Source organism: Nerophis ophidion, linkage group LG14 (assembly GCF_033978795.1).
Source record: "Nerophis ophidion isolate RoL-2023_Sa linkage group LG14, RoL_Noph_v1.0, whole genome shotgun sequence".
In the NCBI taxonomy this organism is placed as follows: domain Eukaryota; kingdom Metazoa; phylum Chordata; class Actinopteri; order Syngnathiformes; family Syngnathidae; genus Nerophis; species Nerophis ophidion.
In genome coordinates, this window is record NC_084624.1 from 3,695,999 (window position 1) to 3,717,601 (window position 21,603).

Here is a 21,603-nt window from a genome sequence, read left to right on the forward strand (position 1 = left end):
GCTCTAAGTGGCTCATTAGATCATTTTTTATTTCATTTCAAACTTGAATGTGGATGGAAAAACATTTAATGTTCTACAAACTGATGTGCATACATTGCAACATTTAACTTGTTCATTAATTCTCAGTAACGAGGATTTCATGATTAAAATCCATGGTTTCTTTTTTTGCCCCTCAATATTCTCTTAAGAAGCAACTTGCAGACAAATTAGGTAAAACAAACGCACTTGGTAGTTGCACTTGCGTCAGTGTAATTCTGAGCACAAAATCGCAGAACTGTTTAAAAAAATAAATTTACTCAACACTTTTTCCTAGTGGTAAAGTCAGGATTTGTATCATTGTATTATTAATGGGATATAAATGACGTCACGTAGTCATTAGCTTGTTCTGTAAACTTTTGGTTTAACTGTAAGCTATAGTATAAATACTGTTGGACACATTCAGGGGAAAACCACAATACCGACAAATACTGCTTTGACGTAGGTAGTGGCATGAGACCATTACACTGCTGATAACATGTGATATCGCAATGACTTGGACAATGTGAGTCTTCAAAGTTTCAGTGCCGTGTCACTGAACACAAGCCTCCATGGGGGCGCCGGGCATCAGCTGCAGTGTGGCAACACTGTGAGTGCCCGCAGCTCGCAGGGATTCTGCACCCAAGAAAGATAGTAGCAGTTCAGAGCGTCTGTGTAGCAGGTGCAACATGTCCTCAGCCAGACTTTCCACTGATGAGTAGCGCACTTTGTCCAAATCGAATATGTCTTTGAGGAAGTGCAGCACCTGGTCCTATAAATAAATATACATTATTAATCAGCATTCACATAAGTGGAGCGTGTTGAAAGAACCAGACCTTGAAGAAACAGCAGAAGTCATGCAGGGGAGTTTTTGGTCCCAGGAAGCCCCAGGCCAGGACTGGACTGATCTGCTCACACAAGGTGTAGAAGCGGGCGATGAAGCCATCTGCAACCTGCGCTCGTTTCATACAAAAAACATTTTTCAACTTTCTGACCAGTTGGGAAAAGAGTCCAGCATGCCTCACCTTCATGTGCTGTCTCTTCTGCTTCAGGACAGACCAGCAGCTGGATGCCACAGCCTGGAACAACAACTTACTTTAACCCTTGGGCCATTCATTTTGAAGCTAAATGGTCTGAAGTTTTGCAGGGACTTAAAAACTTGAATTTTTTTCAAACAAAAAAATTGCATATTTTCTGATAGCAATGTTAGATCAAGATACAATTACACATCCTCTAAGCCTCTTTGACTCCCCTTTGAACTATTATTCAAACGGACTGTAATCATGTCATATTATTATTTTTACATGACAACCGAAATAATTTGCGTTCCTTATCCGGATTGTGCTAGAAAACCATGGTTGCATAATTCTAAATTATTTTATATGCAGTATAAATAATGTTGGGCTGTTTCATATTTACATCTGCTGATATATTTTTAGAATTCTCGCGTATTTTGCATTTTCCCCCATTAAAAAGACACAAAAGGGCCATGAAACAAAAAATATGATAAAAAATCTTATGCATGGATCTAAAGTTAATATTTAAATGTTTAAAAGTAAAAAAAGACAATGAAAAGTGAAGTGAATTATATTTATATAGGGCTTTTCTCTAGTGACTCAAAGTGCTTTACATAGTGAACCCCAATATCTTAGGTCGCAGTTGGAGCAGGCGGATAAATTGTCTTGCCCAAGGACACAACGGCAGTGACTAGAATGGCGGAAGCGAGGATTGAACTTAGAACCCTCAAGTTGCTGCCACTGCCACTCTACAAATCGAGCTATACCGCCCCTTTTGGACCCAAAGTACACGGATAGTTGATCTTAAACTTGCAGGATTATTCTGCTGTCTATATGTAGCTCCAAATTATGCATTTTATAAGTACAACTGCCAGCATGTTTTAATGTCTAATTTGTCACGATAAGAAGGAAACACTAAACAAATGTTTGGCATTCCTGGCTGTCAATCAAACATACCTCGCATTCCCACCACAAAACCAAATGACTTCAACACAAATACAACAGTTGCAAGAAGGATGTTGAAGCAGACAGTGATAACTACACTTTCCCAAACCGCTTTTAAAATGTTCCCTGCGTGCGTGAGGTTGAAACGTCCTCTGGAAAGCATGTGATTTTTACGTCTAGTCTGAAATCCGTCTTTTTTATCTCTAAGAATAAAAAAAAGTTGTTAGTTTATTTAAAATCTTGATCTGCCTCTTTGCCATACCTGACGACTACAGTTTTCCCATAAGAGTACGGTTTTTGATAATCCAGGGGTAAAAACTCTGCTTTTCCATTAAAAATAAAAGCTACGTAGCAAAGCAACTCCACAGGCAGGGGACAAAAATACGGGAAACGTCAAATTTGGTTGGTTTACTACTATGAGTCACGATTGGTTAAGATAAGGGCAAAATGTTACAGATAGGCCAATCAGAGGCAATTCCGGGTGAGTCATTGCCTCAGGAAGGAAAATCACAACAGACATGCACATCCCACATGACAAGAGAAGAGGAAATATTCAAGCGGGCAATTTATATGTTTTTTATATATATATATATATATATATACTATTATGGGGCGGTAGAGCTCGGTTGGTAGAGCGGCTGTGCAAGCAACTTGAGAGTTCCAGGTTCGATCCCCACTTCCGCCATCCTAGTCACTGCCGTTGTGTCCTTGGGCAAGACACTTTACCCACTTGCTCCCAGTGCCACCCACACTGCTTTAAAAATGTAACTTAGATATTGGGTTTCACTATGTAAAGCGCTTTGAGTCACTAGAGAAAAGTGCTATATAACTTATAATTCACTCACTCATACATTAAAAAAAATAGTGGGAAATGGCAAAATGATTCCTTCCTTGGATTTGTATTTTAGCAATGTAGACGACCATGAAAGCCACAACGCGTTTACTTGGCCACTTTTGGACAAATGTATGCGTCCGGATAAAACAATGCCCAACACGTTCATTCCAGTTGTTTACCACGTAAGCCCAAATCAAAACTGCTCTCGACGTGGAATACACATTTAAGAATACACGATTGTGGCCGACAGTATAGCATGTCTAAATGTTATATTTCATTGTCATTGGTGTTTTTAGAACCAGACAGTAGCTGACATTTTGTTCATTATTTCTACTGTTTATAATTTGACATTGAATAGTTGAATCATTTTGAAACATAACACGACTGCAAGATATGTTATTTCATGCTTTAAATCATGGGTGTCAAACTCTGGCCCGCCGTGTAATTTCATTTGGCCCTTGAGGCAATATCAAATTAACATTAGAGCTAGCCCGCCGCTGTAACATAACATTCACCGCTAATACTCATGCTCGTCAACCCTCCCAATTTTCCTGGGAGACTCCCGAAGTTCAGTGCCTCTTCCGATTTTCCACCCGGACAATAATAGTGAACACTATAGTAAGGTAGTAAATACTGTATGGAGTAGGCTAACCCATGTGGTTCCTCTGGATATGAACACTAGTTGTAATTATTGTAGTGACTAAATAACATAATGAGTGAAACAAACAGTGATTCATTTGGATGAATGGGTTATGTATTTATGTTGATCATTTTTCAATTCTTTAAACAAAAACATCTTTAAATGATGCTTTGCTCATTTTTGCATGTTCAATTCCAAGTGACCCATATGGAATGCTAGCATTCCATTGCGCTCCCTACACCCCCGGCTTATTTTCAGTGTTTTTCATTAAGTTCACCTCACTGTGACATACAAGATAGGACTAGAGATGTCCGATAGTGGCTTTTTTGCCGATATTCCGATATTGTCCAACTCTTAATTACTGATTCCGATATATACAGTTGTGAAATTAACACATTATGCCTCATTTTGTTGTGGAGCCCCGCTGGATGCATTAAACAATGTAACAAGGTTTTCCAAACTAAATCAACCGAAGTTATGGAAAAAATGGCAACTTGGTACTGCCATATTTATTATTGTCACAAAGTGCATTATTTTGTTTTTTAACATGCCTTAAGACAGCAGCTTGGAATTTGGGACACACTCTCCTTGAGAGAGCATGATGAGGTTGAGGTAGGCAGGGGGTGTATATTTTAGCGTCCCGGAAGAGTTAGTGCTGCAAGGGATTCTGGGTATTTGTTCTGTTGTTACAATGCGGATGTTCTCCCGAAATGAGTTTGTCATTCTTATTTGGTGTGAGTTCACAGTGTGGTGCATATTTGTAACAGTGTTTAAGTTGTTTATACGCCCACCCTCAGTGTGACCTCTATGGCTGTTGACCAAGTATGCTTTGCATTCACTTGTGTGTCTGTAAAAAGCTGGAGATATTATGTGATTGGGCCGGCACGCAAAGGCAGTGCCTTTAAGGTTTATTGGCGCTCTGTACTTCTCCCTATGTCCGTGTACACAGCGGCGTTTTAAAAAGTCATACATTTAACTTTGTTAAAACAAATACCAATAACATATACCGATAATTTCCAATACTACATTTTAGAGCATTTATTGGCCATCTCTAGCTAGAAGTATAATGCCTCACCGTCTCCTTGAAGGAGCTGTTGAGCCAGCGGTTGTTGATGACGTTCTGGATGGAGATGGGCGGGTTTTCCAGGTCCTCAAAGGAGTCCATGAGGATGAAGTCCAGCACGATGTCGTAGAAGTTTAAGTGTTTCACCTGACCATGACAGCAAAGCAGTTATTGTCAAGCATGTGTCCAACAACAAAAAGGGTCTACACACCCCACGTGTGGCCAGCTCCACCGCTGTGTTCTCCCAATGCTCCGTCTGCTCCAAGAATATCATCATCTCCTCAAACACTTGCTCAAATCTATCTGGGCTCTAGAATACACACAATCATAGTATGAGGTTCAAGATAGCATTTATTGGTATTTTGTCTGTAATCAAAGACATCCAAGACTTAAAAGGGCAACTGCACTTTTTGGGGAAATTTTGACAAGACATGAAGAAAATTTTATTTTTATTGGCAGTCTAACATGTCAAAATAAACTCTGTCTAGGTGGTTAGTAATGCAGCTAATGGGAACAATCATTTCTACCTCAGAATCATTATTAAAATGCATTTAAAAACAGCCAACAATACCTCGTTTACATAACCTGTAGTAGAATCACACTGTATTGACTTGGTGACAGTCAGAGTAGACACAGAATTATTTTTCCCAGTGGAATAACACCAGCGTGCTTTGTATTAGCCGTAAAAGCTAACTACGGCAAGAGGTAAGTTATCTAGTAGTACAACACAATTAACTAGTATTTGTGTGAGTCAACTAGTAATACGGTACAATTTACTAACATGAGTGTACGTCAGCTAGTGGAATGGTACAAATTACTAGTACGAGTGCACATTATCTAGTAGTACCGTACAATTAAGTAGTATTAGTGTGCATCAACTGGTACTGTACAATTTACTAGTACGAGTATGTTATATAGTGGTAGGTACAATTTAATAGTATTAGTGTATGTCAGCTAATACGATACAATTTACAAGTACAAGTATGTTATCTAGTAGTACGGTACAATTTACTAGTTTTAGTGTATGTTAGCTATTACAATACAATTTAGAAGAATGAGTATGTTATCTAGTAGTACGGTACAATTTACTAATGTTAGTGTACATCAGCTAGTAGTACGGTACATTTTTTTTACTAGTACGAGTTTACGTTATAATTTACAAGTATGTTATCTAGTAGTGCGGTACAATTTACTAGTATTAATGGACGTCAGTTAGTACTACGGTACAATTTACTAGTATTAGTGCACGTCAGATAGTACTGCAGTACAATATACTAGTATTAGTGCACGTCAGATAGTACTACAGTACAATTTACTAGTATTAGTGTACATCAGTTAGTACTACGGTACAATTTACTAGTATTAGTGTACATCAGTTAATACTACGGTACAATTTACCAGTATTAGTGTACATCAGATAGTACTAGAATACAATTGACTAGTATTAGTGTACATCAGATAGTACTACAGTGCAAATTTACTGGTATTAGTGTACATCAGATAATACTACAATACAATTGACTAGTATTAGTGTACATCAGATAGTACTACAGTACAATTAACTAGTATTAGTGTACATCAGTTAGTACTACGGTACAATTTACTAGTATTAGTGCACGTCAGGTAGTACTACAGTACAATATACTAGTATTAGTGTACATCAGCTAGTACTACAGTACAATTTACTAGTATTAGTGTACATCAGATAGTACTACAGTGCAAATTTACTGGTATTAGTGTACATCAGATAATACAATACAATTGACTAGTATTAGTGTACATCAGATAGTACTACAGTACAATTTACTAGTATTAGTGTACATCAGATAGTACTACAGCACAATTTACTAGTATTGGTGTACATCAGATAGTACTACAGTACAATTTACTAGTATTGGTGTACATCACAGTTCTACAGTACAATTTACTGGTATTGGTGTACATCAGATAGTATTACAGTACATTTTACTAGTATTGGTGTACAGATAGTATTACAGTACAATTGACTAGTATTAGTGTACATCAGATAGTACTACAGTACAATTGACTAGTATTAGTGTACATCAGATAGTACTACAGTACAATTTACTAGTATTGGTGTACATCAGATAGTACTACAGTACAATATACTAGTATTAGGGTACATCAGATAGTATTACAGTACAATTGACTAGTATTGGTGTACATCAGATAGTATTACAGTATAATTTACTAGTATTGGTGTACATCAGATAGTACTACAGTACAATTGACTAGTATTGGTGTACGACACAAGCAGGCTGCCATTGTAGACATGTAACTGTGCACCTTTCTAATCTTCTTACCTTCTGTGCTTTGACGATGATGGAGGACAGAATCTTCTTGCCGGTGTCTGCCAGGAACAACCTGGTGGTCTTTTCACGCAGAATGAGCTGGAGACAACACAAAAGTACTCCCATTGTTCCAACTTTTTACCTGAGGTGGGTTCCAGCTCACACTAATGCCAGTAATTTGATAGAGCAGTAAGTAGAGAGTTGCTGATTATTAATTAGTCCCTCATGATGCAAGTGAGCGCCACCTATGGTCATGGCGGTGGCCAACAAGCGTGTGTCTGCCCCACCTGACAGGCCTGCCGCACACAGTGCAACTTGGCCAGGAAGTCCACGTCACCCAAGCACTCCAGAATCTCTGTCCTGACAAAAGTGAAGTCAAACTGGTGTCAGTGTGTCCACCGGGCATCTGGATTACAATGTAGTGAGTGTTTACCTCAGCACCCTGCAGGAGATCTTGCCCTCCTCCGCCATCTGCAAGGCCTCCTCGTAGAAGGGGTTATTAGTCAGCATGTAGCGCAGCTCTCGGTGCTCGGACAGCTGCGACAGGCGGTGATATTACTGAGTGCCGTCGTCGCTACTGTGCGACGATGTAGTATAGACTCACCTCAGCGGCGGACACGAAGGAGTCAGTGGAGGCGATGCTGATGCTGTCCTTCAGACACACGTCGTCCTGCTCGTCTTGGGCCAGACCGTCTGACAGGGACACGCAGAAAACATTTGATTGATTGAGACTTTTATTAGTAGATTGCACAGTACAGTACATATTCCGTACAATTGACCACTAAATGGTAACACCCCAATAAGTTTTTCAACGTGTTTAAGTCGGGGTCCACGTTGATCAATTCATGGTACAAATATATACTATCAGCATAATATAGTCATCACACAAGTTAATCATTATCAGAGTATGTACATATATATACTATAACTATTTACAATGCGGGGTGTGGGGTGTTAGGTTTGGTTGATATCAGCAATTCAGTCAGTGAGTGCAGAACATGTTGCTGTGATTTTTTTTTCAATTTAAAACTATCTAGGAGTCTGAATACTCACTAAATATTACTAAAATGGCCCTGCGTGTTAAGAAGCAGAGTTATGATGCCATCTCCTGTCCTGCATTCATAGACAGTCCCCTTAGACTGTCTTTATTTGTGAGGTCCCGTGTGGGCCACAAATAATACCATCGCAGAAAGGCGGTGAGGATTACAGGACATGGCGGTTACTGACCCTGGCTCTGGGCGTCGGATGAAGGCTCAGACATGCCCAACACGCCCTCAAACTCCCCCTGGAGGCGGTAAGCCCTCTGCAGCAGAAACTTCAGTCTGTAGATGAACTCTGCGCTGATGACATCCTGACCCTGACGAACAGGAAAGAGAATGTACACAGGAAGTTGTTAGGTGAGCAGCAGTGGCGTGTCTAGACTTTTTCTTCCCAGGGGCGGCACCCATAAAACAGTCAGTCTACCCCAGAAGCAGCTGTATCTACTACAGTTATTTACCACAGTTACCACCACCAAGTACAGAGTTAAAGTCAAAGTACCACTGATAATCACACACAAACACTTGAATCTTCTTGTAAGAATATTGCTGACATTAAGCTATTACAAATTGTCGGACAACTTGCGACATTTGGCACAAAATACAAATCAGAGTTTCCCGCAGCGCTTTGTTGTTAAGGCAGCCACCTTAACAACAGAGGGCCACCGCCTAAACTTAAGTCTTAACAAGCTGCTCCGCTTAGTTCTGCCTCTGTCAGTATGTCTCTGCAGCACCCAGCATTGTCCTACCCACACAAGCATTTGATTGGTTACACGCAGAGCGGTAACAGCCAATCAGCAGTGCGTCATCACCTTAACTAACACATTTTCTGGGGGAAACACTGCAAAGTGAACTGGACTGTGTATCCAGTTTTTTGACAGTAATGGGTGTGTTAATAATTAATAACAGTAAAATATATATATATATATATATTCTGGGCCATAAACATACATAAAAAAATGTACAGCCTTTGCCACTTACTTAAAAAGGCATTTTTTAGAGCAAGCTGCAAGGGTTAACCATAAATGATCAATTGAATTGGTCTTGTCATAGAAACAAGATTGTCTCTAAGATGGACAGGATTGTTTCTGTTATCAGAATATGTGCCTATTTTACAACTGATTTTTCAATCACACAAGTTTCCCAGTCAATGTGTCTCATCTCCATAATTGCTTCAAAGTGATTTGGTCATGCGCTCCAAAAATAGATATTCAAAAACACCAACTTACGCAAAATAAAGCGGCACAGTTGACCTGCTCTGGACAAGTAATGACAGAATGCACCACAATCTACCGTGGTTAAATGTTGATAAGCACCGACTAAAAAAAAAACGTTTATTTTTTTACTATTTGTACAGCAACAAGGCCAACAATCTTACAGTGTAAAATATCATGTTTGTAACAGACACAAGCACTCCACTAGACAACAGACTAATGGAAACAGTGTAGTACCAGGAACAAGAACATGTGCTATGCAAAAAAACTGTTGTACAGAGCTGCTTCCCAGTGGAATGGGCTGCCTTGTGTATCCATCCATCCACCCATTTTCTACCGCTTATTCCCTTTTGGGGTCGCTGGCGCCGGCGCCTATTGCCTTGTGTATCAAATAAGCCAAATAATGTAAGGGCTTTTAAAAACAAGCTTAAAAAGCTACTACACTAAAGACTGTTTTTTTCCCATATGTATTCTTTACTTTATATAAGATGGATTGTAGTACTGTCCGTGTATAGCATTTAACCTACTCAGTGGCCTAGTGGTTAGAGTGTCCGCCCTGAGATCGGTAGATAGTGAGTTCAAACCCTGGCTGAGTCGTACCAAAGACTATAAAAATGGGACCCATTACCTCCCTGATTCGCATTCAGCATCAAGATTTGGAATCGGGGGATAAATCAGAAATGATTCCCAGGCGCAGCCACCGCTGCTGCCCACTGCTCCCCTCACCTCCCAGGGGGTGATCAAGGGTGTTGGGTCAAATGCAGGGAATAATTTCTCCACACCTAGTGTGTGTGTGTGTGAGACAATCATTGGTACTTTAACTATCAATCCCAGTTAAAGTCCTACTGAAAGCCACTACTAGCGACCACACAGTCTGATAGTTTATATATCAATGATGAAATATTAACATTGCAACACATGCCAATACGGCCGCTTTAGTTTACTAAATTACAATTTTAAATTTCCCGCGGAGTTTCCTGTTGAAAACGTCGCAGAATGATGATGCGTGTTTGTGACATTATTGGTTGGAGGGGACATATTAGCACCACTTACGGCTAAAAGTCGTCTCTTTTCATCGCATAATTACACAGTATTTTGGACATCTGTGTTGCTGAATCTTTTGCAATTTGTTCAATTAATAATGGAGACGTCAAAGAAGAATGCTGTTGGTGGAAAGCGCTGTATTGCAGCTGCCTTTAGCACCGAAACACAGCCGGTGTTTCTTTGTTTGTTGTGAAGCTTTAACACAGAGCGGTCAAGCAAACATGTTTCTCCACGTCAACTAGCAAGTTTTTGGATGGGAAAATTGTGATATTAAGTCGGCTCTTACCGGAGACTTGAGTGGATTACGCGACCTCATCCTGCAGCTCAAAAAGGCAGCTGTGATCTTGTCTCCTCGGCTTCTCTCAGAGACACTGGCGTTCACCGCAGCATTCCGACTTTCAGGTATGACTTTATAATCTCACTAAAATACTATGAACACAATAAGCAGATAAGGGATTTTCCAGAATTATCCTAGTAAATGTGTCTAATTACATCTGAAACTCGCCCACTGCCGCCGCCTGGAACGTCACCTTGGGACAATGGGAGACCGGGCTTTCTGCTCCGCTGCTCCCAGTCTGTGGAACGCTCTCCCTGACCACCTGAGGGCACCTCAGACTGTGGATGCTTTTAAAAAAGGCTTAAAAACCCATCTTTTTAAAATAGCCTTTCTATAGACATTCATGCTGGTTGTAGCCTTTGGCTGTTTCTAGTTTTATATTTTATTTATTTTTATTATTACTATTTTTTACAATGTGGCACTTTGAGGTTGTTTGCTCAACGTGAAGTGCTTTTTACAAATAAAATTTATTATTATTATTACCTTTTCTTTTTGTGCTTCACTCTTAACTTTCCTTATCCACAAATCTTTCATCCTCGCTCAAATTAATGGGGAAATCGTCGCTTTCTCGGTCCGAATTGCTCTTACTGCTGGTGGCTATGATTGTAAACAATGTTCAGATGTGAGGAGCTCTACAACCCGTGACGTCACGCGCACATCGTCTGCTACTTCCGGTAAAGGCAAGGCTTTTTTATTAGCGACCAAAAGTTGCGAAGTTTATCGTCGATGTTCTCTACTTAATCCTTTCAGCAAAAATATGGCAATAATAGTAGCCCTCGTTGTATTTTAACTTTAACTTTATTGGCATATTCTTTGTTATGGAGTGTGTTTTCTATACATGTATTATTGAAATTGTATTCAGATGTTATTGTCTTGACCCCAGGAAGATTAGTGGCTACTGTGTAGCAACTGATGGGGATCCATTTTAAACAAACAGTATGTCCAATTTCCTCTTTAATAAAGTTAAGTTAAAGTACCAATAATTGTCACACACACACACTAAGTGTGGTAAAATTTGTCCTCTGCATTTGGTGGCGCGCCCGGGAATGATTTATGGTGATTTAAACCCCAATTCCAACCCTTGATGCTGAGTGCCAAGCAGGGAGGTAATGGCTCCCATTTTTAAACCCTTATACCACCGTCCAAATTAGTACATATATACAGAATCTGTGCAGTATGTCCTCTTGTGTGTCATGTGGTCAGTTCCAACTCCTGCCAATTATTCCTACCGGATGGTGTTCATATTTATTAAAATGAAGTTCCAATGTAAATTTAGAAAATCATCGCATCACCTGTAATAATCAAATTTTAAGCTTACCACTGGATGGAGCCAGAGTGAAATTGCTCCCATCCTGATTGGGCTGGCACTTGACAGCCACCGGTGAGCGGGAGTTACATTATTTTTCACTTAATGTGAAAATGTTCTTCTATAGCCACAGTTTGACCCTGGAGCAGATTATTTCTATTATTTCTGTTTTTGTACTTGAAGTAATTCTTTAACGTTATCTTCACTAAACTGTATACTATATAAATGACTGACAAGATGCAGAAGCACATACTTCCACGTTCTGCTCGGCGATTGCTTCTTCTGCCCCCGTCTTGACGGACACTCGGCTCAGGTCGTCGTCCCCCTGCTTGCTCCTGAACGTCAAGGCCTCCTCCCAGCGCCGCAGAGCTTCCTCGAATAAGTCCATACCTGCCAGAACACACACTACAAGTCTTAGCACACATCAAAATAAGAGCCACAGTTAATCCACAATTCTTAACCCATAAGGTAGAGGTTTTCGGGTGTGGTGACCACGCTGCAAAGGTCGGCGCTGCCCAGTCGGTCCCAGCAGCTGGGCTCCATGGCACAGGTTCCACTGCTGGACGAGTCTATGCTTTGCAACTGTGGAGAAACCTTGGTTTTTGCTCACTCCTGCTCACGAGTCTTTGTCAGGGTTTCTTACCGACGCCAGGCTGCGCACGGACCCAGAACGTTCCCTGTGGGCCTGAGCGGAGAGGACCGCTGCGGAGAAGCCAGACTTGGACTTAAGGGAGAGCGTGATCTGCTGACTGGTGTTATCTGGATAGACAAAGGTGAAGCGACGTTTTAATTAAATGTTTGTATAGCATAAATCAAATATTCATGCATTAAGGAAATATTTTATAACGTGTTGAAGCTACGATGAAAAAAACACGGTTTTGATTTCCCTATATGTTCAATTTACTGTAGAAATAGTTTTAAGCATTCTTGTAATTATGTTTGAGAATTTTATGCAGTCTTATTTTTTTAAACATCCATCCATCCATTTCCTACCGCTTGTCCCTTTTGGGGTCGCTGGAGCCTATCTCAGCTGCATTCGGGCGGTAGGCGGGGTATTCTGAAGAAAAAAATTTGAATGCATTTTTGTTCTTTTCTCTTTTCAACTAATATAATGATAATTACTTTTGTAATTTCTAAACTTAATAAAAAAATATTGCAACTATTTAGAAATGTTTTTCATTTAAGTATTTTGATAAACATTTTTTTCTACATTTGAAAATTGTAATAATGTATAAAACTGTATTTTAATTTAAAAATGCAAGCAAAATTTTAAAAATACAGAAATCAATTATAATTTGTAATATTTTATTTCATTTTTTTAAAGTATTTTAATAAAACTTTTTTTTACAATTATGTATCATACTTTCAAGTATTTCATTTAAAAAAGTAAAGAAATTACTAAATTTATATGAAGTTCCTAACATTTTTAGATTAGATCAAGGTACTGAATTCCCTTTGAGTATGAAAAGTAAAAAATGTATTTGTAGTCTGCCGCTTTTTTTTTGGTACATTAGTCTACCGTTACGTAATCCGATTACGTCACGTGGAGTACGCCAGTGATGTCTGAGTGCGTGCCTCACCATCCTCCATTGTGGCGGCGGCGGCAGCTGAAGAGAAGAGCTGGATGGCGGCCTGCTCCCATGGCGGCGGCGCAGTCTTCTTTCGACCCCGCCTCCTCTGAAAGTGGCGGGCCAGGAAGAGTAGCGAGACGGCGCCGAAGGCAGCCGCCGCAACCACCTTCTTGGTGCCTGGGCTTACCTGACGGACGGAAGTGATGCACAATCGTCATTTGCGTGCAGTGGTCAGAAGCATGAGGGAGATTATCCAGCAGACAAGTGAAGATTACATAAACGCTGTGATGAGGGTCAAGACACGCCATGGTTTTACCACCTGTTTACACAGCCTAAACAACTCTGATTGATTTTCTCTGCACTGCATTTACAAAAGTAGTACGACACAGCACCTGGACATGCTGACTGGGATAGGTCCATGTTCATTTCTGCTAAACAAGATAATTTAGATTACATTTGTCTTGTGTTTACACCTTCATATTCCACATTTTGTATTTGTCAAAGAATAAGATGACACTCTCTCTAAAAAACACACACTGGAACCCGCTTATGTAAGCCAGTGTTTTTCAACCACTGTGCTTATTTAATTTAGATTATTTAATTTCACCTATTTGGGGTCAAAATATTTTGCAAACCAGTAATTATAATCCACAAATTATGTGTTGTTGTTGAGTGTCGGTGCTGTTTAGAGCTTGGCAGAGTAACCGATTTATAGGCTTCCATATCAATTGCTTTGTAGATGTCAGGAACATGGTTTGTCATGATCACAATATGCAGCGGAAGGCAGCATGCAGGTAAAAAGGTATCTAATGCCAAAACCAAAAACAAACAAAAAGTGAGTGTCCCTAAGAAAAGGCATTGAAGCTTATGGAAGGCTATGCAGAACGTAACTAAAACCGAACTGGCTACAAAGTCAACAAAAACAGAATGCTGGATGACCGCAAAGACTTACTGCGGCTGCTAAACTTTTGACAAGAACAAGAAAGTTTGATCACATTACGCCTGTACTGTATATACCTTTATATACATATATACATACATATATATATATACCTATACTGTATATACCTTTATATACATACATATATACCTATACTGGCTCACCTGCACTGGCTTCCTGTGCACTTAAGATGTGACTTTAAGGTTTTACTACTTACGTATAAAATACTACACGGTCTAGCTCCATCCTATCTTGCCGATTGTATTGTACCATATGTCCCGGCAAGAAATCTGCCTTCAAAGGACTCCGGCTTATTAGTGATTCCCAAAGCCCAAAAAAAGTCTGCGGGCTATACAGCGTTTTCATTTCGGGCTCCAGTACTCTGGAATGCCCTCCCGGTAAAAGTTCGAGATGCCACCTCAGTAGAAGCATTTAAGTCTCACCTTAAAACTCATTTGTATACTCTAGCCTTTAAGTAGACTCCCTTTTTAGACCAGTTGATCTGCCGTTTCTTTTCTTTTTCTCCTATGTCCCCCCCTCCCTTGTGGAGGGGGTCCGGTCCGATCCGGTGGCCATGTACTGCTCGCCTGTGTATCAGCTGGGGACATCTCTGTGCTGCTGATCCGCCTCCATTTGGGATGGTTTACTGCTGGCTCCGCTGTGAACGGGACTCTCGCTGCTGTGTTGGATCCGCTTTGGACTGGACTCTCGCGACTGTGTTGGATCCATTATGGATTGAACTTTCACAGTATCATGTTAGACCCGCTCGACATCCATTGCTTTCCTCCTCTCCAAGGTTCTCATAGTCATTATTGTCACCGATGTCCCAATGGGTGTGAGTTTTCCTTGCCCTTATGTGGGCCTACCGAGGATGTCGTAGTGGTTTGTGCAGCCCTTTGAGACACTAGTGATTTAGGGCTATATAAGTAAACATTGATTGATTGATTGATTGATACTGTGGAGCAAAGACGGCGTCCACAAAGTACATCCGAACAATGTCCGCACAAAGAAGAATAGAGACAACTTAAATTGTCTTGATTGCTAAGACAAAGTAGATGCGGGGAATAGCGTTCAAGGAAGACATGAAACTGCTACAGGAAAACACCAACAAACAGGAAAAGCCACCAAAATAGAAGCAAGAACTAAAACACTACACACAGGAAAACAGCAAAAAACTCCAAATAAGTCACGGCGTGATGTGACAGGTGGTGACAGTACACCTACTTTGAGATAAGAGCTATATTGATGCATGGTTGAGGTGAGGGGAGCAGTGAGCAACGGAAACCTTCCGTGGTGTTACGCACCTGCAGCTGTGCCAAAGAACCACACACGGACAGCGGCAGGTGGATCACGCGCAGGGCGGCGGCCTTGGCCGACAGCTGGGAATAGGCGAGGCTCTGGTGTGTCATTGCGCCGCTCTATCCATGACTCCACTCTACCCCACAGGCTCTGGCTCGGCTGGAGCTGTGCAGGACATACAATGCAGCACAAAAGAGAAAAATGGTCATTAATGAATATTACTTAGATTTATGGACATCACGTCCCGCCCATTAAATATAGGTGGTGGTCTGTTCCTAATATCGGGGGCCATTCAGTCTTTCCCCAAGAAAAAAGGCACTTTGCTTGTGTTGTTTTGGCTATATAAATCATTTTCAAATGTGAAAAGGATTAACGTTTCTTCAGAGTTCCTGGAGAGGTAATCAAAAATGGCAGAAGAGTGCAAAATTTTACGAGACAGCATGCAGCTCACACTCCAGTCCAAGGGAGCAGAGTCAAAGAATGCATTTTGCAGTGATCACTTTGTTAAAGATTTGTTTGATATATTATTAACGTTTATTATTTCTCAATAAATTATTATTCTGATATTATTTGTATTTCTTTCAAAAGCACCAACTCCGCCAGTCTAAATTAAAGAAAGCAAATGTGAGCAAAAACCTAAAGAGTTAAGCTTTAACCAAAGGCAACAATCATAAACCGCCACTCTACCAACCGGCATAGCTCGGTTGGTAGAGTGGCCGTGCTAGCAACTTGAGGGTTGCAGGTTCGATTCCCTCTTCCGCCATTCTAGTCACTGCCGTTGTGTCCTTGGGCAAGACACTTTACCCACCTGCTCCCAGTGCCACCCACACTGCTTTAAATGTAACTTAGATATTGGGTTTCACTATGTAAAGCGCTTTGAGTCACTAGAGAAAAGCGCTATATAAATATAATTCACTTCACTAAATGAAACTTTCAGCACATACAAAATGTATAGATGCAAACGGGGAAAAACACGCTACCAGTAAACGGCGCGTGCAACACCAACAAATATCAGAAGACGCGAAGTTAAATCATAATATGTAACTTTACCCCAGCAAAAACGATACATATTTATCCTGGAGTCTTGATACTAATTTCCTTGACCCATCCACACACAAAGGAGTTGTAGACCTCCATGCTTTTCAAAGTTTCCATCTGTTTTGTCATGTAGAAATGCATCAGGAGCACAATAGCGATCGGCGTATAATCTTTTTTTGATAATGTATAGGGATGTATTCCATTGCATAGTTTGATTTTTGCAGGAATATTTACCGTATTTTTCGGATTATAAGTTGTTCCGGAGTTTACGTCGCACCGGCCGAAAATCCATGATAAAGAAGGAAAAAAACATATATAAGTCACATTTTTGGGGGAAATTTATTCGATAAAATCCAACACCAAGAATAGACATTTGAAAGGCAATTTAAAATAAATAAAGAAAAATGAACAACAGGCTGAATAAGTGTAGGTTATATGAGGCATAAATAAGCAACTGCTATGTTAACCTAACATATTATGGTAAGAGTCATTCAAATAACTATAACATATAGAACATGCTATACCTTTACCAAACTATCTCTCACTCCTAATCCATAAATCCCATGAAATCTTCTTCCTCGATGTCGCTTCTAAACAACTCTGCCAACTCCAAAAGTATGCACCTCTTCCTCTGCGGCATAGCTCGGTTGGTAGAGCGGCTGTGCCAGCAACTTGAGGGTTGCAGGTTCAATTCCCGCTTCCGCCATCCTAGTCATTCCCGTTGTGTCCTTGGGCAAGACACTTTAAACACCTGCTCCCAGTGCCACCCACACTGGTTTGAATGTAACTTAGATATTGGGTTTCACTATGTAAAGCGCTTTGAGTCACTCGAGAAAAGCGCTATATAAATATAATTCACTTCACTTCAGCCAATGGGAGTAGTTCTATTGTGCCTCTAAAGCAGGGGTCACCAACATGATACCCGCGGGCACCAGGTCGCCCGTAAGGACCAGATGAGTCGCCCGCTGGCCTGTTCTAAAAATAGCTCAAATAGCAGCACTGGGGCGGTATAGCTCGGTTGGTAGAGCGGCCATTCCAGCAACTTGAGGGTTGCAGGTTCAATTCCCGCTTCTGCCATCCTAGTCACTCCCGTTGTGTCCTTGGGCAAGACACTTTACTCACCTGCTCCCAGTGCCACCCACACTGGTTTAAATGTAACTTAGATATTGGGTTTCACTATGAAAAGTGCTTTGAGTCACTAGAGAAAAGCGCTATATAAATATAATTCACTTCACTTCACTCTTGTCCTTTTCTGCGGCATATTTCACTACATCCAGCTTGTAACCTGCACTACATGATTTCCTTTTCAACGCCATTTTTGTTCAGCCCTTCTCACTTTTCATAAGTTATCGCCAACGATGAAATTATATATTTTAATAGCTAAGGCAGTAGCATATAGCAGTTAGCATTCCATGACCCACAATGCACTTCTGCCATGACCCTCCCCTGCCGAATTCTTATTGGTTGACGTGTGTGTGACGATTGCTGACATTTTCTTCGTCTCTTCTGCGAATGAGATAAATAATATTATTTGATATTTTACGGTAATGTGTTAATAATTTCACACATAAGTCGCTCCGGAGTATAAGTCGCACCCCCGGCCAAACTATGAAAAAACAGCCATCTTAGCAATTGGCATTTGTATTTATTTTTACATTAAGGAATTGCATTTTTGTATCACTACCCACTCTTTAACAAGTTGGGTCAAAAATGACCCCGAGCAGTTCCATAGATTCTTCTATGAAACTGTAATTCTTAGCAACTCTGACCATCCCACTTACACATCTGATGTGATCTCACACAAAGAAAACGTAGGTCAAACTGTATGATGTTTGTGAAATGCGACTTTCAGGGTTCTACTAAAGCATTTTAGGCCCGTGTAGAGATCCAAACTCCAGAGGTTACAAGGTTCAACAATATTAATCACTGGTGTTCTGCACACTGTATCAATCCCAGTGGGTTGAATTCAATTTGCATCATATTATTGTACTTGCCCGGAAAAGGGTGGAATGCCATCTCCGGGTTGGGGAGGAGCCCCTGCCCCAAGTGGAGGAGTTCAAGTACCTAGGAGTCTTGTTCACGAGTGAGGGAAGAGTGGATGGTGAGATCGACAGGCGGATCGGTGCGGCGTCTTCAGTAATGCGGACGTTGTACCGATCCGTTGTGTTGAAGAAGGAGCTGAGCCGGAAGGCAAAGCTCTCAATTTACCGGTCGATCTACGTTCCCATCCTCACCTATGGTCATGAGCTTTGGGTCATGACCGAAAGGATAAGATCACGGGTACAAGCGGCCCAAATGAGTTTCCTCCGCCGGGTGGTGGGTGTCCCTTAGAGATAGGGTGAGAAGCTCTGCCATCCGGGAGGAACTCAAAGTAAAGCCGCTGCTCCTCCACATGGAGAGGAGCCAGATGAGGTGGTTCGGGCATCTGGTCAGGATGCCGCCCGAACGCCTCCCTAGGGAGGTGTTTAGGGCACGTCCAACCGGTAGGAGGCCACAGGGAAGACCCAGGACACGTTGGGAAGACTATGTCTCCCGGCTGGCCTGGGAACGCCTCGGGATCCCCCGGGAAGAGCTCGACGAAGTGGCTGGGAGAGGGAAGTCTGGGTTTCCCTGCTTAGGCTGCTGCTCCCGCGACCCGACCTCGGATAAGCGGAAGAAGATGGATGGATGGATGGGATTATTGTACTGAAAATTCACCTGAGGAGTTGTTGGTAGCACTTTCATTTTGATATTAACATTATTTACAAAAACGATGTGGGAACCCATGAAGGGCGAAATAAAGTGAGTTTGTCGCAGTAAGAATGAGTTAGAAAAAGTGAAAAAGTGAGTTTGTCACAGTAAGAATGAGTTAGAAAAAGGAAGAGAGGTAAAAAAAAAAAACTGTGGCTCAATCCCACCATACCTGATTACCCATAATACATTGTGTCCAAACCATATTAGCACACAGGTCCTTCCGCCATATATGCAAATAAACAGTTACATAATATTCACTGTATTAAAGCAGTATAAAAGAGTATGTCCTCATATTATTTAGACAAATGTAATAATTACAAATGAAGTGTACCTTATAATTATGCTAAGCATGCAATATATACATATTCATATTATCCAAATAAAGTAAATAGTCCCCTTTCTCCATGTGGCCCTCGATCTTAAATGAGTTTGACACCACTAAATGGGCCCTAGTGTTTAAATGTGAGTGTGAATATTTGTCTATCTGTGTTGGCCCTGCGATGAGATAGGGACTTGTCCAGGGTGTAGCCCGCCTCCCGCCCGATTGAAGCTGAGATAGGCGCCAGCGACCCCAAAAGGGAAGAAGCGGTAGAAAATGGATGGATGGATGGACCCCTGGTGTAAAGGAATACTCAGTAAGGGATAAGGAGAAAGGAGTTTGATTACGCTCTGCTTCCATCCATTTCCTACCGCTTATTCCCTTTTGGGGTTGCGGGGGGCGCTGGCGCCTATCTCAGCTACAATCGGGCGGAAGGCGGCGTACACCCTGGACAAGTCGCCACCTCATCACAGGGCCAACACAGATAGACAGACAACATTCACACACTAGGGACCATTTAGTGTTGCCAATCAACCTATCCCCAGGTGCATGTCTTTGGAGGTGGGAGGGGCCTATCCCCAGGTGCATGTCTTTGCTTATTATGCTCTTATTTAGGATGCCCCAAAAAATATTTTCAAAATAAAGGTGCTCCACTTTAAGCAAATGGGAAAGCCCTAATTATCTACCAACCAATAACCAATTAAATTTGCTCCTCATGCTCATTCAGTTTGTCCTAATGGAAGATTAGCTCAATTTATAACTACGATTAATCCTTATTTACACCTGTGGAACTGTTTTTTTTTTTTTTTTCCAAGTAGAAAACAAACCAGTGTGCTTGTATAATATGCAAAAAATACAAATAAAAACGGTAATAAATGCATTAGAAACACACGTGGTTACTTGTGGTTGCAGTATATTATATTACACGTTATCTTTGAAGACGTAATCCTTAAAAATAAGTAAGAGAACAATTATCTTAGAAATGACAAGTCGTGAGTCTGCGCGACTGAGAGTTAGCAATGCTAACAGTAGCTCACACACACACAACATTGATACATGTAATTACCCCGTTCGTTCGAAACAAGACAAGAAGTGTAAATATGAAGAATTGCGCCTTGAATACGATTACCGGCTCATGTGAAGAAGGCTCGTCCACGACAAAAGCCGCCAACGGTGCACCGGGACGGGCGCCTGACCTCAGTTGCAGCCGCCGTGAAGGACTCGCTGATTAGCCAACTAGCTCCACTTTTCAAAATAAAAGCACGTCGCCAATAACATGGGGTTTACGCGCCCCTAGTGTACGAACGTGGGTATTGCAAGTCTAAGTGAAGGTCATGCACACACAGCCAGTGGTTACACAAGAGAGTCTATGCATGCCACTTCAGTCAAATGAAATGTGCATAAAAGAAAATTTTCAAATGTTATTTGCTTAAAAAACGTTGCGTTTCATGTGTGCTATTGTGTGTTACCTCAAACATTAATCCCATTTATGGATGTAAAATCAATCAATCAATGTTTATTCATATAGCCCTAAATTACAAGTGTCTCAAAGGGATGCACGAGCCACAACAACATCCACGGTACAGAACCCACATACGGGCAAGGAAAAACTCACCCCAGTGGGACGTTGATGTGAATGACTACGTGAAACCTTGGAGAGGACCGCATATGTGAAAGTCCAGTCCATAGTGGATCTAACAGAATAGCGAGAGTCCAGTCCATAGTGGATCTAACATAATAGTGAGAGTCCAGTCCATAGTGGATCTAACATAATAGTAAGAGTCCAGTCCATAGTGGATCTAACATAATAGTGAGAGTCCAGTCCATAGTGGATCTAACATAATAGTAAGAGTCCAGTCCATAGTGGATCCAACATAATAGTGAGAGTCCAGTCCATAGTGGATCTAACATAATAGTGTGAGAGTCCAGTCCATAGTGG

The 21,603-nt window shown here is 41.1% G+C and overlaps 1 protein-coding gene across 1 annotated transcript; it reads right to left on the reverse strand.

Moving 5' to 3' along the window:
- Positions 1–8: 8 nt before the first annotated feature.
- miga1 (mitoguardin 1) lies at positions 9–20,946 on the reverse strand. The gene is made up of 16 exons (XM_061919651.1): positions 20,794–20,946; positions 15,580–15,739; positions 13,345–13,522; positions 12,408–12,523; positions 12,226–12,346; positions 12,018–12,154; positions 8,054–8,183; positions 7,431–7,519; positions 7,260–7,363; positions 7,114–7,186; positions 6,839–6,925; positions 4,726–4,824; positions 4,527–4,661; positions 1,041–1,094; positions 852–968; positions 9–787 (listed from the first exon to the last, which is right to left on the reverse strand). The coding sequence occupies exons 2-16, from the start codon at positions 15,682–15,684 to the stop codon at positions 569–571; spliced, it is 1,764 nt and encodes a 587-aa protein (XP_061775635.1). The 5' UTR covers positions 15,685–15,739; positions 20,794–20,946; the 3' UTR covers positions 9–568.
- Positions 20,947–21,603: the final 657 nt, after the last annotated feature.